Genomic DNA, 24,577 nt, shown 5'->3' with positions numbered 1-24,577 from the left:
AGATGCCATTAAACCCACACATTCAAAGTTTCCTGCATGTAACCAAAAAAAAAAAACCCTCTGTCATGAAAGTCGCCTTCAGAGTTTCCACTCAGTTTGCATATCAAAGACGTCACATGAAGCCTGTTGTGGCTGCTGGAAAGGACGACTTCCTACTGAACGGCACATGTGCAGTTTGGACATCTGTGCTGAGAAATGAACTTCACTGGAAAATGCGAGGCGTCGATGGCCGTAATGTGCTGAGATTTGCTTTCTAAGGTGGGCTTTTCTAATAAATAGAGACCAAATACCACCAGAAATTTATCCAGATACAATCTTGGTGTAAAAGGCCTCAGAGAAGTCCGATAGAAACCTTTATTTTGATGGCACCCACGTGAGAGCTTCCTGACAACGCTGGATTGCTTGCGAGGGTCATTTCTGCGCAGGAACAACACCAGAAACTGAATTAAAACCCACAAGCCTTGTTTGTTCACCTCCCGTCAGCAAACGGCGCACACCGTGAGCCCGCTCTTCGATTCAAGCTTCCACGAGCCGTCCGAACGCAATGGCCCCTCGTTTGAGCGCAGCCTGCCACGACTCTCGGGCGAACCCATGCATATGAATGAGCCTCCCGTTTTACACACACTTGATGCTCGGCAGCCCTTCTCTCACACTCCCACAGGCGGCTTTTCTTTCAAGTGTCCAGTCGTTTTTGTTTTTTTTTTTTCAAAACATTCATTGGCGACATAACATTGCGTTAAATCTGGCTTTGACACGTCAGCTAAACAATCAGAGTGAGCTGTGCAGTGCAGCAGATGGGATCTCTTCATAAAAGCAGTCAACAATAATTCAGCATATACATTAAAACATGAAATTGATAAGAACTGGATATGTGGAGAGACATTTTCTTTTAAGAATTTAGGCTTCTATACAACATTTCTCCAACAGGGACTGTCCAGAAATGACCAGGCAGAGGAAAATGTTCCATTTGTCTCTTAATTATCAAAGGGTGGTTTTTATTGAGAGGGTTAAAATACATCAAACGACTCACTTCATAGCTTTCCTTGATTCCTCACTGTCAAGCTGAGAGAAAAGTTTTAAATTAAAAAAGAAATTCAATTTTATCGTGTCAAATGATGTTCATAAACCAAAAAGTGAACCTTTTTCACTGATTGAAGAGAACAATTATGTAACTATTTTCCAATTTACGTTGTTTCTAACTATGTTCAAATAGGAATAACATAAATACGACTGAATATGAAACAACCAAGGGAGCTATATTACTGACATAAACCATGCTGCCATCAGTAACACTAGCTGTCAGAATTGTTGAAGTCAAATTCATAATTTCATTTTGTCCTGTTACAGTCCAGTCTTAAAGAAGGCCCCTTTCAGAGGTTGTGGTTCTCCTACCGGCAGGCGATGAGCAAGGCATTGGGCAGTTTTCATCTCTGTGAATGTTCGGTGCACCTCTGGGAAGCAGCCGTCATGTTTCCGTCGTTTGGCCCAAACGTGAAAAATTTTAATTTCAGACCTGTGAAAAGTGTTATTAATGTTGGGATGAGATGTGATGTTGGGCTATATTTTATTCAGAGACATTGCTGATGAGAAAGTCCGGGGAAAAGGTCAAAAGAAAGATATTAATAACCACCCAGGAGAAGGCAAAATAGAAGATTCCACCACCTCCTCTGCCCAGTAACTTTTGCACAGTCCCTACTTTGTCATTATTTTACTTGTATATGATATTTTAAATGTATTTTTGATCATCACTGTATCTCTGGTGGCATTAAGATATGATTCATCCTCATCAGATTATTGTAAAAAAAAAAACACTATAGTATAACATAGCAGGAACAGGATGGAGAATGCCCGTTGCTTGGTGGTCCACGTCACTGATTGTGAATCACTGTTGTCGTTCAAAGAGTTAATGGCACCATGATGCTGACGTATGAGCTGGAAAAAAACCCCAAAATGAAACAAGTCTTCAAATCTACCACCTCGTCACTTCTCTGCACACATCCCAGCTACAAAACACTGTAGGCACTGTGACCATGATACACTTTCACTACAAATCTCAAGAGTGTAAAAAAAAAAAAAGAAAAAAAAAAAGGGAAGAAATGCCCCCATCCTCTCAGCGTGTTGGAGAGCAGTTCAGGGTAGTCCGTGTGCAGTTTCCAGAGAGTACTCTGATCTCTCAGTGAGGTAAGAGGTGCTGTGTGATTGGGTCCACCGATAGGCAGCCTCGAGTGACTCGTTCACCGTCTACTCAGCCAGGCAGCACGGAAACATTTACATATTCTCTCCCCGAGAGACCCGCGGCGCAAACCGCATCCATCTCCGTTTCTCGGACGACGCTTTGTCTTTTTTTCTTCGTTTGTCTGGAACCATTTAGAGGTTTCGATGAGACGCTTCCGAACGCCGAGAGGCGCCTGGACGAGGAGGTCCTCGGGCTGTGCACCGATTCCCACTTCAGAGGTCTCCGCTCTGCGGCTCGGGTCTGGCCTCCTGGGTGCGGCTGCGGCCCAGCCTGGGGAAGCGGGATGAAGTCTTGGACCGAGGGGTCTTGGCTCCGCTGTCGTTGGCTTGGGGTGTGTCTCTGGACGAGAGGAGAAAGACAGAGTTGCAGACTTTAAACGAACATCTGCTGAAACGTATTACTGAGCTTGTGATTCAAACACGGCACTGACGCTGCATCTGGCGGCCTAATCGTTTCCTGTCTGCCACGGGACGTTCTTCCTCGGTAAACTACACATTAGTCAAAACAGCAAATGAAGACTTCATGAGCCAAATAAGCTGAACCACACATCCGGCATCCACAGCTAATTAGACGTGGCAAAATGGAAACGTCTTTAAATGACTGTCTGCTTGCTGCTAGTTACTGTTTCTACATCCATCAAGTTTCTTTCTGCGGCTTAAGACCTGAGCTTAAGCCTCGTTGAAGAGAAAATGGAAAACTTTTGTTGCATTTCGGGCATCTGTTTACATGACAACGGCGCTCAGACCCACTGAGACTTTTCACGTTTTCACTGGAAACATTTTTTAAACATGTTTGACGATTCAATCTGAGTGCCTCGTCAACTTTATTAATACGACGTACATTATTCCTTTTCCCTCGGCAAAAAAAGAAGAAAAAAAAGTACATTTAGCAATGGGCTCCAGTGCCATTTATTCCCTCGTCTCCTCTTCAGCAGCCAGGTTCAATCACAAGCAGTCACACTGTGTGAATTTGACCGGAGCTGGCCAAACAGTGATGCAATGGGGAGTTAGATCAGCAAAAATCGTGTTAGAATTGAGGGCAGCGTGCAGAGTTGAAACTGCAAGCTGTCTCATTTATTCATATCAAACTGGGAAAAGTAGCTAAAAGTGGCAAATTAATTAGGCTTATAGATTCTTCTCTGGCTCTCAGCACGCGATTGTCCCCCATTTGGACATGATATTGATTTGTGCAGGATAATAACATTTCCAGGCACTGCTGGAATATTAATAATTTGAATTTGGAGGAACCTAATTAGAGTAAACGGATACACAAACACAAGCACACATCAAAATGATTGTCTAACAGCAGGTCGGGCGTAGTAAATACTACAGCCTGGATAATAGACCTTCTCTCTCTGTTTCCTCTCTCACACACAAACACGAAGTGGCCTCGCCAGTAAAACCATCACGGAGTACAGAAGGCACTGATGAATGGTCTCAGGTAAAACGCTCTGAAAGGCGAGAGCCTCGTCCTGAGGTCGAGCTGTTTTGTCTCCTATGTGTTTTTAAATACGAACCACTTCCCTTGAAATCTTTCCGAGTTGCTCTGTGATGGGCATGCTGCATCTTCAACCCCACGTTTCATTAAACCCATCTCGTTCTGTCAGCTTATCCAGTTTTTATCGTAAAAAACAGGGTTTTCTGATGCAGCCTCCACTTTCTAATTTAATACCATGCATCTGTCCATCCATCTTTTATATTTATCCAATTCAAGGTTGGAGGGTCTGGAGCCAATTCCAGCCTCGCAGGGCAAACACAGGGAGACAGTCTGAAAGAATTTTATATATCTTACTGCGATGTTTGCTGCTTTTAACTCGATATCATCCATCCACCTCCTCAACTCCCAGACAAACTGTCGTCAGACAGAAGAACGTTAAAATGAAAGAAAACTCCCATTGTTCGCATGATATAGGTCCGCTCCCAACTCTGTCTGATGGATTCCGATTCAGCGTTTTCGAAACATTGTCAAGTAAACGCCACTATTAAAACTCAATCTTAAGTCTGAATGTTATGCAAACGAAACATTCAAAACCATAAAAGGTCAAACAGTTCACAGCAAAACTTCAAATTAAAGCACGTACCAAGAATTTTTATATTCTCAAAACATCTCAAAAGCTATTACCAACAATGCCTTTAAAAACAAAAACATTAGGAAGAACAGCATCAAGCAGGGTTTACTACTTGGTATGAGACGTGGTGTGTGTCGAGTTAATAGCTGCGTTGGCTGCTCTGCTTTACTTATTCAGTACATGGGCTGGTTTAGTAACATTAGTCATGAGGATGGGAGATAAGTCAGCAGACGATGGGAAAAAAAGAGACTCTTTCTGCACAATGGAACAGACTGCAGCTTTGTTTCACATCCAAGCAGAAAAAGGCAATCATTAAGTGTGTTTCTCAGTATTTAACATTTAAGGTTATTTCACATCACTAATTGGCAGAAATAAATAGCTCACCTATATATCTTCATATATCAAAAATAGAAATTAAAACATTCTAACAAGAACATAAACTACAGTGTACTTTCCGTGTAAGATTCAGTTCCTGTCTGTTTCCTCTGGGAGCATTTATTTGATCCCCTTCTGAACACAGAGTGATATCCACTCTAAAGTTAAACTCTCCTCCTGTAACAGATCACAGGAACCCCCGGTGTCAGCGCTTTTGTCAAAGTTACGCCGCGCAGAATCAAAGCGGTGGAAACACTTCTTCTGCCAACCCTCATCAGTCCAATGATGACAAATCATAACCACCGGAGGATTAGCTGTCTTATGGCTTTTGAATTACTCAAGGAAGTACTTTTGGCAGCCCAGCAGGAGTATTGCCACTGAAAATTACATAATAATTCGCTTTAGTGAAGCTACCACCTCAGATTTCCATCTGGTGTTGAGGCCACTGCAGTCGTGTTAATGAGTTTCCGGATCCGGCTGGCCTCTGAGCATTGTGTGTCCTCAGGAGGACATCTCAAAGTGTTCAGCCCTCACCTGCATTTCTCCTGAAATTTCAGCCCACTTTCTCTCCCTCCATCCTTCTCCATTTAGTTTAGTCATTTGGCGTTGCAAAAGTAAAGACATTCTCATCATGTATTCTCTGTGCCACAACAAAAACAAACATTAAAATTTGAATTTAAAGGTTATTAAAGGCACTATTTTCTGGTCCACTAAATGAGTTAGACACCAGTGCTTTCAGCTAATGGAACAATAAGCATTTTTCTCCCTCTATGTCTCCATTCCATTTTCTATTGGCACGCAATCAATGCCATTGCAGTTTGGAATGTTTATGTGTCTTTTGATTCAGTGAAACTTTGTTTAAAATCAAATGTGTCCAACATCTCATATATTGAGGTGAACTACTTCATCGATTAGTTTCAGACTGCGTTCAGTTCTTATTTCACTCTCGGTAAGTCACACCAGCTCCTGAAAACAAAGGTCTTTAATTTAAAGAGTAATGTTCTCCTGACTCCAGCAAGACAAAACAACAAAGGCTGATTTCAAACAACCAGCAGAGCACGAACAGCAGGCCGGCTGACTTGGCACTGTTACCAGAAATAAGTGTTTTTTAAGGAAGGAGGAACCTGAAGAGACGACAGCTTGTTCAATAAAGGTCTGCTTAAAAGGCTGAGATGAGACAAAAAGGGACTTTTCTAATTGTGAACCATAAAATGAAACTCTACAGGACATGGAAACGCCATGAAAATTAGCATATTATCTCCCCTCTTTAATAAGCAGACTGTTCAAGCTTCCATCCTTCATTAAAGACCCACCACAGGTTTGATCATACCAACCGTGCACTCAGAGTTCAGAAAAAGCACACGGCAGTGAAGTCATTACGAAAGCGTCTCGGAGCAACTCGGAACTCAGTGCTTTCACATAAGAGCTGTTGAATAATCTTTTTTTTTTTTTTTTTAATTTAGTCACACCAGCAACCTTAACAACACAACAGCCAACTTCTGGAGCGCGGAGCTGCCAAAATAACACTCAAAAGTGAATTAAAAGCATTTACAGGATGTATTCCGGTTCCTGCACTTTCAATTAAAGGCAAAACTGTTCGGTTCTGTTTATGCGAAAAGGTCAAGAATTTCATGAATTCACGTCCACATATAAGAACAGCTGGACACTGACAATGCACATAAATGCATTATCGACTATGAATAACAACGTCTGTGCCTTGGAAGAAGAGCAGAACTAATCTAATCAAGTTCCACTAGGACTCTGCTGGTCTGACACTCCAATAATTCACGTCATTTCGTTCGATAGAGAGATTTCCATTTCAGGTTGGAGATATGAGAAAAAGAGATGTGATTATTAAGCCTCTCGGGGGAAGACTAAATAATGAGCGCTGAGTGTTTTGGAGGTTTATACAAGTTTAGTCTTAGTCCGCCTGCAGAGACTTCAATGTGTCTCTGCTCTTTTAAGGTTTACTTGTGCAGGTGATGAGGTGAATCTTGAAATAAGGTTTTCTTTTTTATTAATTAATTATTTAAATGTCAAACCCATTACAGCCTTATTAGTGAAACTGGAGGCATGTCAGTGTGCAAGACCTATATGACTTCCTAACACTTTTATATGAATCTACAACTTTCTGAGTGCAAAGAGCAAAGAGCAAAAAATAACATGCAAAATAAAAAATTAAAATGAACACTTGAATAAAGATGCTTTATTAGTGAATAAAGAAGAGATGAAAAGACAATAAGATCTGGACACATGAAATAACGAATGGAAAATATGTTGCATGACAATCAACAACAGTGTGAATTATAAAGCTTCATGCATCCACACATCCAATTTAGACAGTGAAGAAGAAGAGCAGCTCTTTCACTACATTAATGTGCTAATTTTTATTTGTACATTACAAACGACTTTCAAAAGAAATCTGTCCACTACATAGTTCCTCTGTAAAAAGCGCGACCTCAGCAGTGCCTTGGCTTAGTTTTATTCCTGTCCATACTGCTCACTCCCAATGAAATTCCCAGAATCTTCATGTATGCCACTTCCATCTCCATTTCCTCTCTTTTACACACTGAAGCCGTCTTGTGAAGCTTCTCTTTGATGACAGAGCATATGTGATTCGGCATAGAGTTCAGCGATTGCAGATGTTAGGCGTTGAAGACACGGACTGTCTTTGTACCGGAGTGATTCTGCACCTGAATGCGGCGAATGAGCCGATTTATCTTCTCCCACCGGTTCACAGAGGTACTACTGATCATGAACATTTCTCAGGCTGTCACCGCCAGACTTCGTACGACTCTAATGCTGTCGATCAGATTGGAGGTTGAAACCGCGGAGAAAGTGCAGGACAAAGGAACAGCTCAGTTTCTTTTCTTCTCCGTCTGATGTTGCTGGGAAAATCACTGCAATCTCACGCTGATGTGCTGATCTGTTTCCATGGTTACCGCGGTAACTAAATGTTGAAAAATTATGTAAATCCCTTTGGTATTCACTTACTTGACAGCTCCTACAATCAATAAATACATTTAGTCGTTCATCCTTGAAGCGCATTTACGAAGAAAATATCGAGAGACCTACCGTCGCGGGGAGTCGTGTCACAAATGAAGCCCGTACTGATCCGACAGTCTCTGTTTCAACCCGTCTCATTCCACTTGTTTAGTCAGAGCCAGAACTCAACTGGCAGCTTTCGCCGCCGATGAAATTAGCTGCTCCTAATGAGCAAACTAATCAGAGTTAGTTTGAATTATGTGACTGAAACGCTGGGTGTCCACTGACCTCCCCGAGCCTGAGGCACTGAGATAAAGCAAAACGGAGGCAACAGTGGTTCTCTCTGCAGAACAGCTAACAGAATTATCTTTTTTTTAAAGAGGAATATGCATATACAGCTTCGAAGAGACATATGCTGACTGATTGAAACCTCTGAATATTAAGAAGAAGGATCGTTTCATTCTCTGGTGTTGTGAATAATGTAACATCAGTGCATCTGTGTAGTGCCCCATTATAAAATGGTGAGGGGAAAAAGGTCATACGTTTCATATGTTATTAAAACATGCAAAGCCTTGAAAATTATATTGAGCAGACCAGAAGAGAACAAATAAAAACAAGCATCAATCAGAGGTATTCTAGACGTTGTTACCTTTGGTGAACATAAATATAGCTTTTAAACTGCTAATGCTTCACTGAACTCCTGTTACACTGTTTACAGCATTACATAAACATTAGCATATAAGAATCAGACTTGTAGTTTATCTCTCTCTTTTTTTTTTTTGTTACTGGTGCTTCTTGTTGCGTTAGTTCATTAATCTTTTTTCTCTCCGGAGGATAAAGTTTCTACCTCTAACTACCTGCAGTAACTTCTGGTTAACTTAATGAGTGAATCAGCAAACGTGTCATAAATACACTACAGCAATACAATGTTAGGACAATGTAACATTTCATTTGAGAGTTTTGATTTGCAGGCTCTATTAAAGGGACAAATGACCCCTTACAGACAAAACAAGTGATGGATACTGTAACCGGGTGCTGATACTTTGTAACTTGTCTGGTTGGCAGGAGGCTCACTGAGGCTCTGTATAAATCTGTGTGGATGTGAGTGTAAAAGGCAGGGACCTGTTGAAGTTTGTTTACAAGGGATTTGGCATTTCCAGTGACATTAATCCTCGCTGTTTGTATCCTGTAACAACTACTGCCACAACAACGGCCGTGACAGCTAATTCTTCCTCCAAATGCTCCTGATTAAATGGGGAGAAGACAAAACTAATACCTTAAACTGACACACGGCTTTTTCCTCTTTGATTAAACAATCAATGGGATTACGGGCAAAAAGCTGAGTTTACTGAGGATAAGGAGCTGTTAAAATCCACCATCTAATGCAGGAACTTTGGAGTAATACCTGCAAAATACTTACATTTCCGTTTAAAAATGCCCGTCCATTCATGCATGTGTGTGTGTGTGTGTGTGTGTGTGCTCACTTACTGACAGAAAGGCAGCAGAGACAGCAGCGTCTCTTTGGTGGGTCGAGCTGTGAACTCAGGCAGCGTCTGGATCAGTTTGTTCATCACCATGCGAAGGTAGCCCTGCAGCTGCTTCCTCCTCTCCTCCACAAATTTGGCATCCTGCAGACGGAGACAGCCAAACGGAGGGACGAGAGAGAAGGGAGGAGAGGAAACCAGGAGCACATGTTGAAGTTAAAGCTGCAAAAACAAAATGTTCGGGTCTTTTTTGAGGAGTTGCTGGGATTTGTATGGATATTTGTATTTCCTCGCACTGTTCAAAAACAATCATATTAACCTGATTAGTATCTCTAAATTCTAAACTCTGAAATCAAAAAATCTCTAAACAATGTAAATATAAGTGAAATATAGAGAAAACCCGAGGTCATTCAGGAAAAAAATCTTGATTTGATGGTGAACTCCACCAAGTCTGAGACAACAAAATCTTAAGGAGCAAATGAGCAAAAGTGCATATATTGTTTTCCAAGAAGAGAGTGTGAAGTACTCAATCTACGGAAACATTTTTTGGTGGGTTTTTTTTTTTTTTTCTTATTGAAGGCCTTGTTTCCAGTTTTGTTTCAGACTCTTAACACCAGTGTCGATTTTCTCAGCCTCTGACCAAATGAGTCACTGAGTGGACCGACGGAGTGAGGGGTGAGCCGACCAAGTCTGAAGTTATTCAGGTCCTGACATCCTACAGAGACTTTCCAGCCCTGAAAAATTTAACAATTCTATCTTGAACCACCTTGGTTGACAGAGAACAGAAAAAAACCCCACAAATCCCTGCACTGCGGCCGAGTGTGAGCACAGCTCTTTAAAGGTAAACTGAGGCCTTTATCGGTTTAGCACACGAAGAAAAAGCGCAAAGCTATTAAACCCTCTGCTAGACTTTGCACATGAGACAATCCATTGTTAGAAGAGCATCAATGTACGTGGACAGGATTTAAGACCCTTGAAATAGGGCTCAATGTTTCAGACTTAATCCGGATTGCAGTCCTGAGGTGTCCCCTCTGACGTATCCCTCTAGGTTTTTCTACAACTCCTCCAAATGCTGTTTGTTTGCACTTCAAACTGACAGCACTTCAAGCTGTCGCCCTGCCAGTCAGCGGGCAGTCAATGGGCCCAGAAGCGATGCGCACTCGAAGCCACACGCACATTATTTTTGCATTAGCAAATCTAATATTTGTGGTTGATTTTGTTTGCGACAGCGATTAAGTGCAGTGATCTGAGCATCCGGAGCCGTTTCTACTGAGCGACTCTGGAGGCAGAGGCATGGAGCCACATGGCTACTGGTAGCATGGCTAATCAGCATCCGGCAGGACTCAGAACAAAGCCTGGGCACTGCTCCGTGTTCCCCTCTGTGGTGATGAGGACTGGAACACACCGCCATTGTGGGAGGCCAATTTTTTTTCTGTTTTTTTTTTTTTTTTTTGAAAACTACCATTTCTATTTTAATCAACAATCCCCGGACCCATGTGAGTTTGTTTGTTTGTACTTTTAAAATACACGCTTGGTCCTCTTGGACATGAAGGATGCTGTGTTTGTACTACTGAGGTTGAATGAGCAACAAAGAGAAAAACAGAGGCTATTCAGTTAAAATGGGTTCAAATTCATTCATTAATGAACCAAAATTACTGCTGGGTAATCACTGTTTCTTCCTCTTAAGTCCTCTAAAGCCCTACTACTACTCACAACTCCATCTGCTCATGCACGTGAAGAAGAAGTGTTCCCTATAGCTGTGGTGCGCATGCGCAGCAGCAGTGTTTCAGAAAAGCTGCCCTTTCCCTCAGTATTTTCACCATCCCTTTAAAGCTCACATCCGACTCTCTGCAGTGAGCTCTGATGATGAAGGGAAACTAATCCAGCAACACGCAACTGATCCTTCACTGGTTTTCCATTCATTGAACGAGACCAGACTTAATGGGAAGAATAAAACGTATTGGCCTAGCAACCAGCCTATTACAACCATGGAGCTTTGATTTCCAATGTCTCGGTTAATGCGTTACAGCCAATGATGTTACACAGACAGATTGTAATTTAAGAAACAACTGAGACCCTTAAAGGAACAAATGGTCCATACTGCAATGAGAACTGCAAGCAGATTGCTGCATGATATCAAGTTAAAACCATTGAATGCAACATTACTCAGAACTTATGGCAAACATCAGCTTTTATATCCAATACTGTGTAGGAAATATGAATATGTTGACAATAATTTCCACAAAATGCACATTTCCTTCAGAGGCACATCAGCAAATTGACTGTACAATACTTTGGCCATTGTTTCCTCTTTCAATCTAAAAGTTGGCAGATGGTGCACGATTCAGTGGCCCGGGGGAGCTTTTAAAATACGGGAGTGATGAAAGATTCACTGTAGTACTGGCTGGAAGTTCAGGGGAGTAGGAGAGGATAACTCAACCAAGCGGCATGCGGGGTAAAATAGACGGGGTACCAGCGGGTAAATCTGATGTGTCAGATTAGGCCGCGCATGCCAGCGTGGGTTTCATGCTATGTCAACACAATAAGGGACACCCTGACTGCTTCCATGGACGTCACAGCAGTAATAACAGTAATGGACATCATGACAGATTCATCCTCTCGTGGAGGCAGAGACGAGGGCTGAAGAGGCCAGGTGCCGTCTCGTGTTCGCAGAGAGGAACAAGAGGGCAGAGCAGAAACTATGGTGGCATCCTGATGCTGGTACAAGGCTGAGTGTGTCCCTTTACATCCGTCTGCTCGCATCCCGCCATCTCCACAGCGCTCCATCCTCAGAGCAGCCTGCTCCTCCTCCTCGCCACTGTACTCATACAACACGGAGCCTAAAGAAGTCTATTTTTATTTGTCATATAAGACAAGGAGGTGAGTAGGAATTTGTTTGAGCATCCTGTGGCCTATTTCTGTCTCCTACAGCTGCTTCATAAATCATTCTTCAGTCGGTATGGAAGAAGATACGTGAAACTATACTGCCAACAAAAGCAGGAACTAGATGTGAAGTCAACCTGCAGAAAACAGAAAAAAAAAGACTTCCTGACTCGAGATTTTTTGATTTCCCTTCTGTAAGAACTACACCAATATCGAACTGCTTCATGATTTGAGAGTGGAGACTGTGGAAGATTTTAATTTCAGTGTTATTCAAGTTATTGTTGGAGGTCAAGTAAAACAATTGAAATACCTGAGTGGTTGTAGACGTTGAATCATTTGCATGAATCCATTTTTCGGATTAGAAAAAAAATGAATAACGCACAATGGCAAAGAAACATGATAGGATCTACATGCAATCAATGAATAAACCAGTAAATCAAAACTTGAAATAATACTTCAGCCATCACAGGACATGTCCATATAAGAACGACCATTTGAAGAAATGCCAGTGTTCAATAACCAGAAAAGTTATTCTCGTTCTGTTAAAATAAGTAAACAAAACTGTATTCAAGTGATTTTCAGGAACGTCAAAGCGCTGCTTTATTTCTATACACTGAAAATAAATCACATGGTAATCAGCCAAAAATTCAGTCAGTCAATAAAAACAATCAATAAATTACGGCTGCATATCCCCAACTAGGACAACACAACGTCTCCACCTCTGGATCTAGTTCTGTAGTTTTGTTCTTGCTAAAAGGTCATTTTTCCTTTCCGCCTCTGTAAAAGTGCCTTGAAATTCCTGTGTTGTATTTGGTGCTATAAAAATAATACTGAATTGAATATTCCAAGATCGAAAAGGCAAAAGAGTCCAAAGATATACAACAGCAACAAACACTCCACGAGTGAATGTGGCTCATCTTATATTCTCACCAAACTTCACCAAAAGCTCAAACGATTACTGCACCGGTCAAGCTCTCAAAGCTTTGTTTTCTTTTTCAGGATGCAACAGCTACACACTGTGGTTTGGTAATCTCTGGCCTCTGATAATCCAACATCCCCTCCACTTCACTGTGGCCAACCGGATTACATTCAACAGCAGGGCAGTCATATTGATGGCCAAATCTCACAAGAGCAAACATTTTACGCAGTATAGCCAGCTCCTAATGGCATCAGCTGTGTACTCGGGGTCACTGCTGCAGAATACTTGATACTGCCAGATGTATAGCATATTTCCTAAAACTGGTGCAGAGTGCTGTACATTTTGATTGTCTGACATCGAGCTGACCTGACTGAATGATTCAATAGACTCGGCTGAATCCAATTAAACTGGAGAAAAGCCCTGCTCTGGGATTGATGCAACATGGCGTGGGCGGTTAAGCTACCTTTAGATCTTACGTTTAATAGAATTAAATCTTGAATCATTAGAAATATGAAGAGCAGAAGGACATACACATCGTTTGCGAAGCAGAATCAGTTTGCATAAGCATCTGCGTGGATCGCAAACAACCAGAAATAAAGCTCATTTTCTTTGAACAATCACGCTAAAAAGGCTGAAAGAAGCAATTCTGTGTGCTTCATTTCACAATCATACACTGTGGAGATTTTCCAAAGGCAAACTGCAGTTTCTTTTAGTTTATAGAGGGTAAAATGTAGGTCTTTCTTCATTTATTGAGTTGTGAAAATGGTCTTTTTTGACTTATGTGTAGGAGCAACAACGGACATATCAAATGTGTTTCAGGATTCTGGCTGCAAAGGAAAACACATTTCTTATGTAGAAGCTTATCGGCGGCACGTGTTTGCTCATGTGGTCCTGTGAAAGCAGCGTACCATGTTATGGGCTCATGAAATGATCGCGCAATGGCAGGAAGAGTGGCCGGACGCACGGCATGTATACGGCGCCGGCACACAGCACAACTGGATGTCACACCCAGGAGCAAGCTGATAAGCAGGAGAGGGGAGCTGTCAACGGAAGAGAAGCGTAAAGGAGTCACACATGCTTCAGAGTTTCCACAACTGCTTGTGAATTTTCTGCCAGCTTTGTGCTATTCAAAGTCTGGTAAAAAAAAAAATGGGAGGAAACAAAAAAAAAAAAACAACTTTGCAAGTACAATGTTTGAGCTAGGAGGGAAAAAAACAGTTTGAGACATGACAAGCACGTTCACCCTGATGTATGAGACTTTTTTTCACCCCCAATGTTTTGACCAAGTGTTTAATCCTCGCCAGTGTTTACACTGAAAAATATTCCTGCTGGGAAAAAAAAAAAAAAAAGCATATTTGGAAGAACTACAGGTGATGGAAGTCCCAGGCCAGGCATGCTGTTTGCATAATGCACGGCTCTTAGCAATTCAGATACGCACAGGAAGAAAAGTGGAGGCATTTCACGGGGAGAAAAAGGAATCTGTGCATCACATACTCAAGTGAAAATAGAGGAGGAAGAAGAAAAACACTCCTTGGCTGACGTATTAAATGAGAACATCAACCCGAGCTCTGATTTAACCTGTGGCCCTCTTGACTTAAATGAGAGCGAACAGCGCCGGTGCACGGCGGCAACAAAACAAGGTCAACACTTTCCACCAAGTCAGCCCACAGTGGACCGCGGCGAGGCTGAAGAGGCCACTCTCCCGGCGCCGCGCTCAGAAGCTCGCCAAACCGTGGGTCCCGGGGCCATGCATAAAACATCACAGGCAATTCAGGATCGCTCATACAAGACCTCCACAATAACTTCTCACCATAATTAAAAGCATAAAACATGTATATTGCATAATATGTGAGCGCAACATACTAAGACTGGTTAATAATTCACTTTGTAGTTTCTGATTAATTAATTAGAGAAGACTTGCCTCTCCACCCTCTCTCTCGTATGTACAGAAGGGAAGACAGCCAAGGGCAAATGGTTCCATGTGACTTTTTTCTTTTCAGTTTTTCAAATATAATTTGATATTACCTCTGAGGACACTCGCATAATGCGTAAGTGTAATCACAATATCCAAAGACATCAAGCGCCTTGTAAATTCAATTGGAAAATGTCTAGCAATGACAAAAGCATCAATTAATGCCTCTCATGATTGCCTTCCTCTCTCCGTAGATGTCATTACGCTAAAGTAAGCCATTCCATGTACTTCCTAATATTACATGACTGTAAATAAGAAAGGATAATGACTTGCGTATTGTCGACAACAACACAGAGCGAAAAAACAAACAAACGTTAAATTGCCACCATGTGCAACAACAAGAGAGTCAGACAGAGCAATGCAACCGAGACTAACAATTACAACCTCAACTTGAAGCTTTGGGGCCGCACTTGAACAATCACAGTGTTTTCAGAGTGTGTCCGACAGCTGAGTCACATTTTCATCATCTTTTCACATCCGCTGTTTGTGGTGTGAGACTTTCCTTTTCAAAGTATCTTCATTAAGATACGGCAGGGTCATGAGGGATCTGTACAGTTCGGCTGCAGAATGTAGAAAAACTGTGGAGGAATAATGTGGAAAACCCCTCACAATAGGAAAGGTTCAGAGACATCTCTAGCACCAATATTAGTAATTCAGGAAACTCATGATAAATCATTGATTATGAATTATTATAATAGGATTGTGTTTAGTGAGAAACTTAAATGAGCAGCAGGGAAATTAATGATAGGAGTAGATTCAGGACAGAAACTGGTATTGAGAAGAGGAGGAAAAAAAGAAAAAGACCAGAGTTACTTTGTGTGTGAGCCACAAAACCAAAATGAGGTGCAGCCTGTGACAAAACATGACAGTCGGACTCTGGGGTCTGACAACAACACGGCTTTGAGGCCATCATTCTCTCTCTCCCCTCCGTCTCAGCAGATTTGAGAGGCTCGACTCGGGGATATTTAGTCTGCACGCCTGACCTGGCCCCTGACAAATCAACTGGTTAAGAGCTGTCACAGACACTGGGTGTGTGCATGTGTGTGTGCTATAGTCTGTATTTGTGGGTTACACAGCTGGACAATCTCGCCTAAAGCATCTGCAGATGCAGAGTCTCATCAGCTCATTAACAAGACTAAAGACATGCAGATGGAGACGCGAGACGAGACGGCACCGACTTCATGGTGCAGAGGCCTCACGGGCCCACAGCTCCTAGTGTCAGGGGTCAACACTGCCACTGGCTATTGTGGCATGAGCCAACTTTTCTGCAATCTACTTCAAATTGCTCGTAATGCTGACGCTTTTAACAATAATTACACTTCAATGAATGCACATTTTCTATGCCCACTATCATTTGAGATCTCTCAAAGGCTCATGCAACACCCTAAAGGGAATATTATGACTATTACTATTCTGAGGCAGGTTTTCTTCGACGTTATTGCAAAAGTTTACCTCATGAATCAGTCACTAGCTTCAACGGCAACGTTCATAGGTTTGAACATCAAAAAGAGCAAGGTCATGAGAGTCACAAACCCCAGCCATCACCTTAGAAAATGAAGCCCTGGAAGAAATATCTTCCATCACCGATCTAGGCAGTGAGATTTCTCAAGCAAAAATCGGTAAAGCTGGCTGAATCTACAATGCACAGACCTGGAGAGAAACCAAAAACATCACAGACAGGGTCCAGGTGTTTATTTACCAGGGCCTGAATTCCATCCTTGGGACCCGATGGCCTTTGGTAATCCATAATGAAGAAGAAAGAATGGCATTTTCAATGTGGTTTTTGCTTCACAGTCAACTATCTGGACCACCTTAACAAAGTACTTAAGAATAAACAGTGTAAGTAGCTTGAAGGTTGTGGGTTGAGATCCAGGCAACACACAATTCCTTAGCAGATTCAGTAGAAAAGGAACAAAATTAAAGTTGGCTTGGAGATATACAACAAATGAACTCATCTTTTTTGAGGGTAATTACAGATTCTACATCAATTCGCCTCCCTGTTCAGAGCAAACCCAAGGTAACATCAATCCTCTGCCTCCGTGCTTCTCTGTGAACTCATTAAAATCAGAGAAGTGAGGTCACAGTGTGAACTTCAGCTAAAATTTCTCAAAGATGAACCATTAATAATTCCCTAAAGAGCTGTCTTTTCAGCAAAGAATCCATTATATAAGACTGAAGGAAAAGATACATTCACAAAGCGACCTCCACAGATTTACAGGAAATTCCTCTTATGATGAAGTGATTTATCAGAAGGTAATGGCACATCTACATCTCTGAACTTGGTTACAAAGAGCAGATCCAATTGTTTTTGAATGAAAAAAACAATTACTCACCGGCTACGATAAGGAGTCCGTGTAAATGCAGGGAACGGTGGGATAAAAATGGAGGGTTTCGAGTAAATGATTCATTCGTCAGTCTTGCTGCAAGTCACGATGGAAATAATATAACACAATCATCTGCAATCATAATTTAAATGCCACTGTAGTTTGACCTGGAAACTCGATGTGAGAAGGAACATGCTTGTACCTGACTGAAATATTAAAGGCCCATTATGGAGTGCCAAGAAAAATACCTGCCAGAAAGCGGTCACTAAATACAATAGCTAACATAATCATTCTCGATAATGTCCATTGTGTTCCTGTTCCCTCAGTGACTGCTGTGTCAATGCAGCTGCAGTCTAACTTTTGGAGTCTCCCTACACAGAAAGACAAAGGAGAGATCAAAATGAGATGAACTCGTCTCAATGTTCTCGAGGTGTAACTTTCATTTATCAGAACGTGGCCGGCCACAAGATGAGTTTATTCATCGCACAAGAGCGAAAATGAAACACTTTGTGAAAATGAATGGCATTACAAATTCTCTCTCTTTCTTTTATAATAAATTAAGGTAAAGCTGAGTATAATGGAACAACACCATGCATGGTGAAGTGCTCACATCCCACACTGAGAAAATCCTCAGCCTGTTCCAGGATTGGACTGTTTCTGTGTGGACTAGACAAGCTCTCATTGTGTGTGTGTGTAGGTTTTTATAACAGCCAATCATCGTCGTATATGTTGAGACTTAGCTGAATGGAAAACATAAAACCGTTCTGGATTACCATCTGTGAAAATGAACAAACGTGTCTCAGTGTCGTGGCTGTGATAAGACTACACCAGGTGGAAGAAGTGCTGAACGGCCCAATCACAGGGCACCTGGATGAAAACGTGTGTGTGTGTGTGTATGTGTGTGTGTTGGCACTTACATGTGATAGGTATGTGTAAAACGCTCTTCCATAAGTTTCCTTTCAACGTTAATACCCCAGCATAGCAGATGCTCTCTGACAACTTCAGCTGTGCTTCTCTCTGTGTTGTCAATCATTACTGTGTGTGCGTGTGTGTGTGTGTGTGTGTGCGCGCCCATGCTAACAGGCATGAAACTCAGAGTCCTTGGCATGTAATACAGTTAGTAAGGGTGTGTGTGAGTGCACGTTTCCCTTGGTACTTGATCTCCGCTGACAGCTGGTGAGTGTTTCATCCTTACCAGAGCAAACCTCTGCAGAGCAGATATTCACGGTGCAGTTAAAAAGCTTTTGAAGGTCTCTCTGCCGCTCACATCACACCAAGTAACACATTCCTAACATTAACATTTTTTCATCATTAACGACGTATAATAGCGAGCGGCCCTGTGTGTGCGCCGACGCATGAATGCGTGCGCATCAAAGTCAGCTTTAGATTTGCAAAGTGCCTCTTTGCAACGGATGAAAGCAGAAAAGAGGCTAAAAGACAGATAGCATCAGGAGAGAGATGGGGGAAAAACTGCACAGAGGCAGACAATAACAGAAACAGATGGGCTGGGTATATTCAACGCAACAACAGCTTTCACCAACACAGGTTCCATTGAGGCATTGGCATTAAACGAGATGCAATCAAAAAGCTGAGCGACTGCTATAGCCGTGCTCAGACGGAGCCACGTGCGTGAGCTTGCTGCAGAAACAAGCCGTAACTTTTCTCAGTTAAGTGTGCTGCGTGATGTCGTGCTGTAAGCATCGCAACGCGACATTCCACTCACCGGAGCACTCGTGGGTTTACAATAAACCTCGAACAGTGTTTTCATGTATCTCAGTCAACTGGCCCAGTGTGAGTCGACGGTCACGAGCAGATTCATCACTTTTGGTTAGAGATGTGTCTACAGCCGGGGGAAGGTGGGGAAGGTGACCCAGAGCATGTTTCTTGCCATTTGCTACAATCCCTTGGGTTGTGTACCCCCCCTCTACCAAGCCAGGCTTCCCTGGCGTCAGACTGTGAACACCGAGTCATACTGTAACAACTCTGAGTCACAAAGAGATGAGTGTTTGGCACAAACAACCTGAACTGTGGCACGATGGCGATGGGGTGCTTCATCGTGACAATGGGTCAACTTTACAGCGCTCAAAATGTGCGAGGTTTTTTTTTTTTTATCTTGGTCAGCACGACTGACTCTTCCCTCCACACCTTCTGGTCTGCTCTGGGTCAATGCAACTAAAGCTCAAGCTGACATGGAAGAAGCACGGAAAGCAGGGCACTGACGCACAGAGCAAGTATTTAAAAAAGGGAGTAGGAAATTATGAGTAGATTCTCATGCACCTGTTAACGGAATTTCAGTCCACAAACGATACTGTAATGTAGTGCTTGTTTATTAAATATACATTCACACCTAAACATGTAGAACAAGGACTTCTGGCTATAAGGTTCTCACACACAGTAAGCACATGTGATCTTGTGGTGGGGCATCCAGTTGCAAACTGTTTTTGGAGTTTTTAAGTTTGCTTTCAGTGTAAATGTTGCTTTGATCGTCACATTCTTCCTCATTCCCTTTCTATTGGCTGCTGGCAGCTGCAGCTCGAAGCGGCAGTCCCACTGTGGAGAGAAAGCCGTTCTGAACACTCTCAGAAGATAATCTCAACCATGACAACGGTCGACTGCGATCGCTTCTCTCTGTACAATCAGATTTGAAGTCACGATCAAATATTGCCACTATTACTTATCTTTCAAAGTCTTTTCAAAGTAGCTGACGGCAGGCTGGTGCTGTCTGATTGGTATAAATGGTGCAAGTACATTACCCACACATCCTGCATGCTGCCGCTGAGTTTGGAGCTTTTGCACAGCTTTTTTCCATATGACAATAACAGCATTTCCAGAAAGGTTACACCTGGGTTCCTCAATTAGCGGACCGCCGTCCACGACCGGACCACGGCACACCTCGCTGCGGACCCAGGGCAAATGGCACTTTTCCACATAAAAAAAAAAAAAAGGGTGACATGATCGGCAAGGACCAACAGCAATTCTTCACCAGAGACTATGAATGTGCAATAAACCATTATAATACAACAAAAACACTGGCATTATCAACCATTAAACCACATGTACCATTTTAGTTATATGTATGGGTTTATTTTCGATCCGTCCATCCTGTCTTTGGATTGTAGAACAAATAGAAATACTTGGTGAAAACACAGAGAGAAGATGTGAATATAAAAGATGCAGCCACAATTGCTCATGTATAGCTGTCCTCAGTCAATAATATATAAATAATACAACTTTTAAAGTATGTTCAGGATAGTTCTTTGACTAATTCACGCGTACAAACTGACATTGAGACAAGCAGACCACAAAACATTTAAAAAAAAAAAAGGGAAATGCAAACGAAAAAGGCTTTTTTGTTTCATTTTAACCATAAAATCATGCTACAAATAACAGTTATTAAATGTCACTGTATAACTTGAAGAATTCTTATCAATGAACAATGGTGAGAGTGTCATAAAGACTGATTTTAGGGAGTATTGTCAGTGGTTGTATTAAAAGCGACAGTACTTGAAAAAAATTTGTTCAATGGGCTGTTAAGTACCTCTTGATTTTCTATGGAAGGTGCCTTGGCCAGACCTATTGGGTAAATTAGATTTTTCATGCTAATGGAATATCATATTTTCTTTTGTGTAGACTGTTCATCTTTTATTTTAAAGATGATGCTAAAAACAGAATTCAGCGATTTTCAGATCTCATACAGATCTGTTATACACACATAGACGGCATATCAGAATCTGAAAATTGAGACTTTGCACGTTTAATGTAATGGCATAAAAACCTCTTAAAAAGGTCGGTTGGGTTATGTTTACTATTGTGCAGCAACCTTTCTTCAACTGAAACATCATGTGAATGTTGGGAAGCAGTGAGCTCATTTTCTTGAGAAACTTCAGCTTTCCTGTTTCTCTGAAATGTTCTGTTGTGCTTCAGTCTTGCTGTCCACAGCAGCACTGCTCTGGACTCCACCTGAGGAAGGAGGTCATTACTTCTACCAACACTTCAGCACCAGAAACAAAGGCCGACTGCACCGAAACTCGACACAACAGGCCTGCTGATTACTGACGCAGCAATACACACCCTACACTGCTGTGACGCACTTCAGCACACACACACACCCACTCCCTTTATCTTCAGACACACAAATAACTGCTGTGTGATGCGGTGCAGACTCAATTTGCACAAACTCACACAATGCCCATACTGTACACACACACAAACTTCACCAATCTGGTCCTTATCAAATCTTTAAGCAACAAAGCCTCCCACCTGCTCCCCGCTTTCATTTCAGTCCAAGATGCTTATTTTAGAAAAACTGAACAAATGAGCAAATTGGATTAGCTTCACAGTTTGTACTTAATAGCCATAAGTTTGTCAAAATGTGTTCAAGTTTCTCCTCACATGAACGTATGTTTTATTAGAAGAGATGGGAGTGAAGCATACATGCGTCACATTGAATTATTTAACAAAATTCACGGCAGAATATTTAGGGTGGAATTGAATCTTTATGTAAAAAGGAGTGGTGCAACAACAACAACAAAAGAAGTTTGGATACTCATGTATAACCATCATTGAGCCTCTTTTATTTAACATCTCCATGCTCTTTCTGGTTCTGATCTTGAGGCATTTCAACATCTCCTGTCATAATTATGCAGATGACACACAGCTCTATATATCAGTGCCACCACCCCTTATACCTGCTGAATAAGAGCACAAATGAAATTATTCTGTGGATATGTTATGACTTTTTATAACTTCAGCCTAAAAAAAAGTTGGATCGGTTAAAGAGGAAAGGTTAAAGGTCAGTGCTCATCGCGACTCCATGTCATGGATTGAGACCTGAAATGCAGCAACCACAATAAGACAAAAGCAAAATCAGGTTGCTACCATCTCAAAAATATTACAGATGAGCTGGAGCTCATCCAGATTACTGCATCCAGAGCACTCACCACTTGTCTGTTAGTCTGAAGAAGCATTAAAAACTGCATTTAACCCACCAACATGCAGTCAGCTCTTTTAAATGCAAGCTAACATTGATTTACGGTTACTAATGCATCGCAACTACTGCGGACTCAGGCTGACGTTAATATCACTTACAGTCCAACATGTTTTATGATGCTCTCAGTGAACATGATCTCCCAGTGAACAGGGGATTTAAAAGGAAAAAAATCATTGAGAAACTTGTTTTGAATGACACTGATGCTAACAGGCAGCACAAGGAGCAGGACAGAGGACATCTCCACATTGATTGGTTTTAATTAACACACACATATACACAATGGACAGGTCCTAAATCCTTTAACCTGAATGAATAAAATGGAAGAATATATCACACATAATTCAAACAAAACACTCACACTCATTCAAGTGTACAACAAGCTCAAGGTGAGAATTTACAGCTCAGTTATGTAACAACTGATATGTTCCAACTGTGAACGGTGAGAAAAAATAACAGGCATATAGAAAAACCTCTTGTTTCCATATCTACCTAATGTTGAGCAAAGCTCATACATAATGCTGACACCATTTGAGAGCTTAGTTTTGACAAATATACAAACTGTGTTTTCCTGCAGCAACTCGGTTCAAACATAAGCACAGTGCATCTGTAAAGTGAAAGAAACCTAGAAAAAAAAGACTGATATCAAAGAGTGTGAGTGTCAGGGGGCTTATAGAAATGGTTTCATTCAAAATAGCAATTAAAAAAAAAACAACAAGGCGAGCTAAAGGTGATCTGTGAGGAGAAAGAAGAAAACGACAAGAAAATTCGACAAAGACGATAAATCTCAGTGGAGCGCAAATGTGAGATGAGCAAAAAATAATGACTGCAAGACAGAGAGAAAAAAAGAGGGTGACTGATGACTTCCATTATTTATGGATGTTACTCAGAATTATTACGTTATACCTTTGGCTTCACACAACAGAGACAGCTTCATCTCCTGTACAGTAAAACCGACTGGATATGTTATTTCTGTACAGGCACGTGAAAATGAGCTACAGGAGGAATTTGGTTTGATCCATCGTTGCTCTCTTATCATCAGGATTCTGGCGATAAAAATTCAATTGCAATTATATTATAATTGCATAATTCAATTATAGAAATCAGCCACTAATCACAACACTGGTGTTGGGGAAAAAAACACCTCAGAACAAAAGCAAATAGATGTTAAGTTTTGCATGACACTGAAAAGTTGAGCAAGTGAAAATACCAGCAAACAATCTGCCCTCAGACACAGAACTAAATATTTTGTTTGCACCAACAGTTGACTTGAAACAAGTTGATGGAGAGAATCAATGATTAGACTGACCCACAGACAGTCAACGCTACAAAAAATACAGATATGTGTACATTAACACATCGTAACTGAAAGAGACAAGTACTGCACATTTACCATTTTTCATTTTACGACTGCAGGAGGACAAGTTGAAGAACTGGTCGTCAGTCACAAAACTTAACAGAAAGTTTAAACTTTGGCCTCCAAAAGTGTTTTTCACTCCAAATGTCTGAGACATCCCTGCTTTAAATGTGCTCAGAGGGTAATGAAGCTGGGGCAGCTCCCTCTGCAGTGATAGGCCAGTTCCCAGAGACGGTGGAAACCAATAATTCACACAAACCTACAGCGTAATGGGCTTTCAGAGAGCGCTCCAGAACACGATGATACCAACTGTCTCGGCCTTTGATAGACACTTGCGCTTCACCCATGGTCATGCAAACAGACACATACACACTCCACCTCTTCTCACATTCGCAGTGGCTGCAACACGGCGTTCAGTTCAGTTTCCGAGCGTGAAAACACAGTGTCTTTGAAGGTGAGAAGTCAGACCACAGCTTTTGGCTGAGACAGCGTCGAATTCAACCAGCCAGGGAATCAGGGTCAGAGCCAAATTATTTCCCAAAGGGCGGAGGGAGACGGAGGAGAGGAGGATGAAAACGGGTGAGAGGAGAAGGAGAGGTGAGAGGAGAGCTCCCCGAGCAGAGAGGAATGAAAGTCGCGCTAACCCGTGCTGTAGACTGTTGCCTAAAGTGTGAGGTTCGGAGTGTGAAAAAGAAAGCAAAATAGGATGGGGTGATAAGCCGACGTGGTGGCAGAGAACCCAACGTGACCAACACTTTCACACTTTTTCCCCACAGAGTTTACCTTTTCTGAAGGCTGCGATCATTTTCTATCTAAAGTAAAATGTGAAGATTGGTTTTTATGAAGAGAATAGAAACACATTCTGTTTATTGAAGGACAAGCTCAAAGAGTATTCCTGTCCTAATTAACCAGCGGACACAACCCTCAGTGTGAAAGATCTTTTATATTTAAAAGTGTTAAAGGAAAAGCTTTGCGAGGTTGTGACAT

General features: G+C 41.8%; 1 protein-coding gene across 2 annotated transcripts in view; it reads right to left on the bottom strand.

Moving 5' to 3' along the window:
- Positions 1-690: 690 nt before the first annotated feature.
- Positions 691-24,577, bottom strand: part of snx29 (sorting nexin 29) — a 128,964-nt gene continuing 105,077 nt past the window's right edge. For both annotated transcript variants that reach the window (XM_030097389.1, XM_030097388.1), the window contains 2 exons: positions 9,153-9,292; positions 691-2,575 (listed from right to left, as the gene is read on the bottom strand). In XM_030097389.1, coding sequence (XP_029953249.1) covers positions 2,449-2,575; positions 9,153-9,292 — 267 coding nt within the window. In that variant the 3' untranslated portion in view covers positions 691-2,448. The remainder of the gene's footprint in view (positions 2,576-9,152; positions 9,293-24,577) is intronic.

Source organism: Salarias fasciatus, chromosome 8 (assembly GCF_902148845.1).
Source record: "Salarias fasciatus chromosome 8, fSalaFa1.1, whole genome shotgun sequence".
Taxonomy (NCBI): domain Eukaryota; kingdom Metazoa; phylum Chordata; class Actinopteri; order Blenniiformes; family Blenniidae; genus Salarias; species Salarias fasciatus.
The sequence above is the reverse complement of the archived record's forward strand: the minus strand, read 5'-3'. Positions and strand labels throughout refer to the sequence as shown.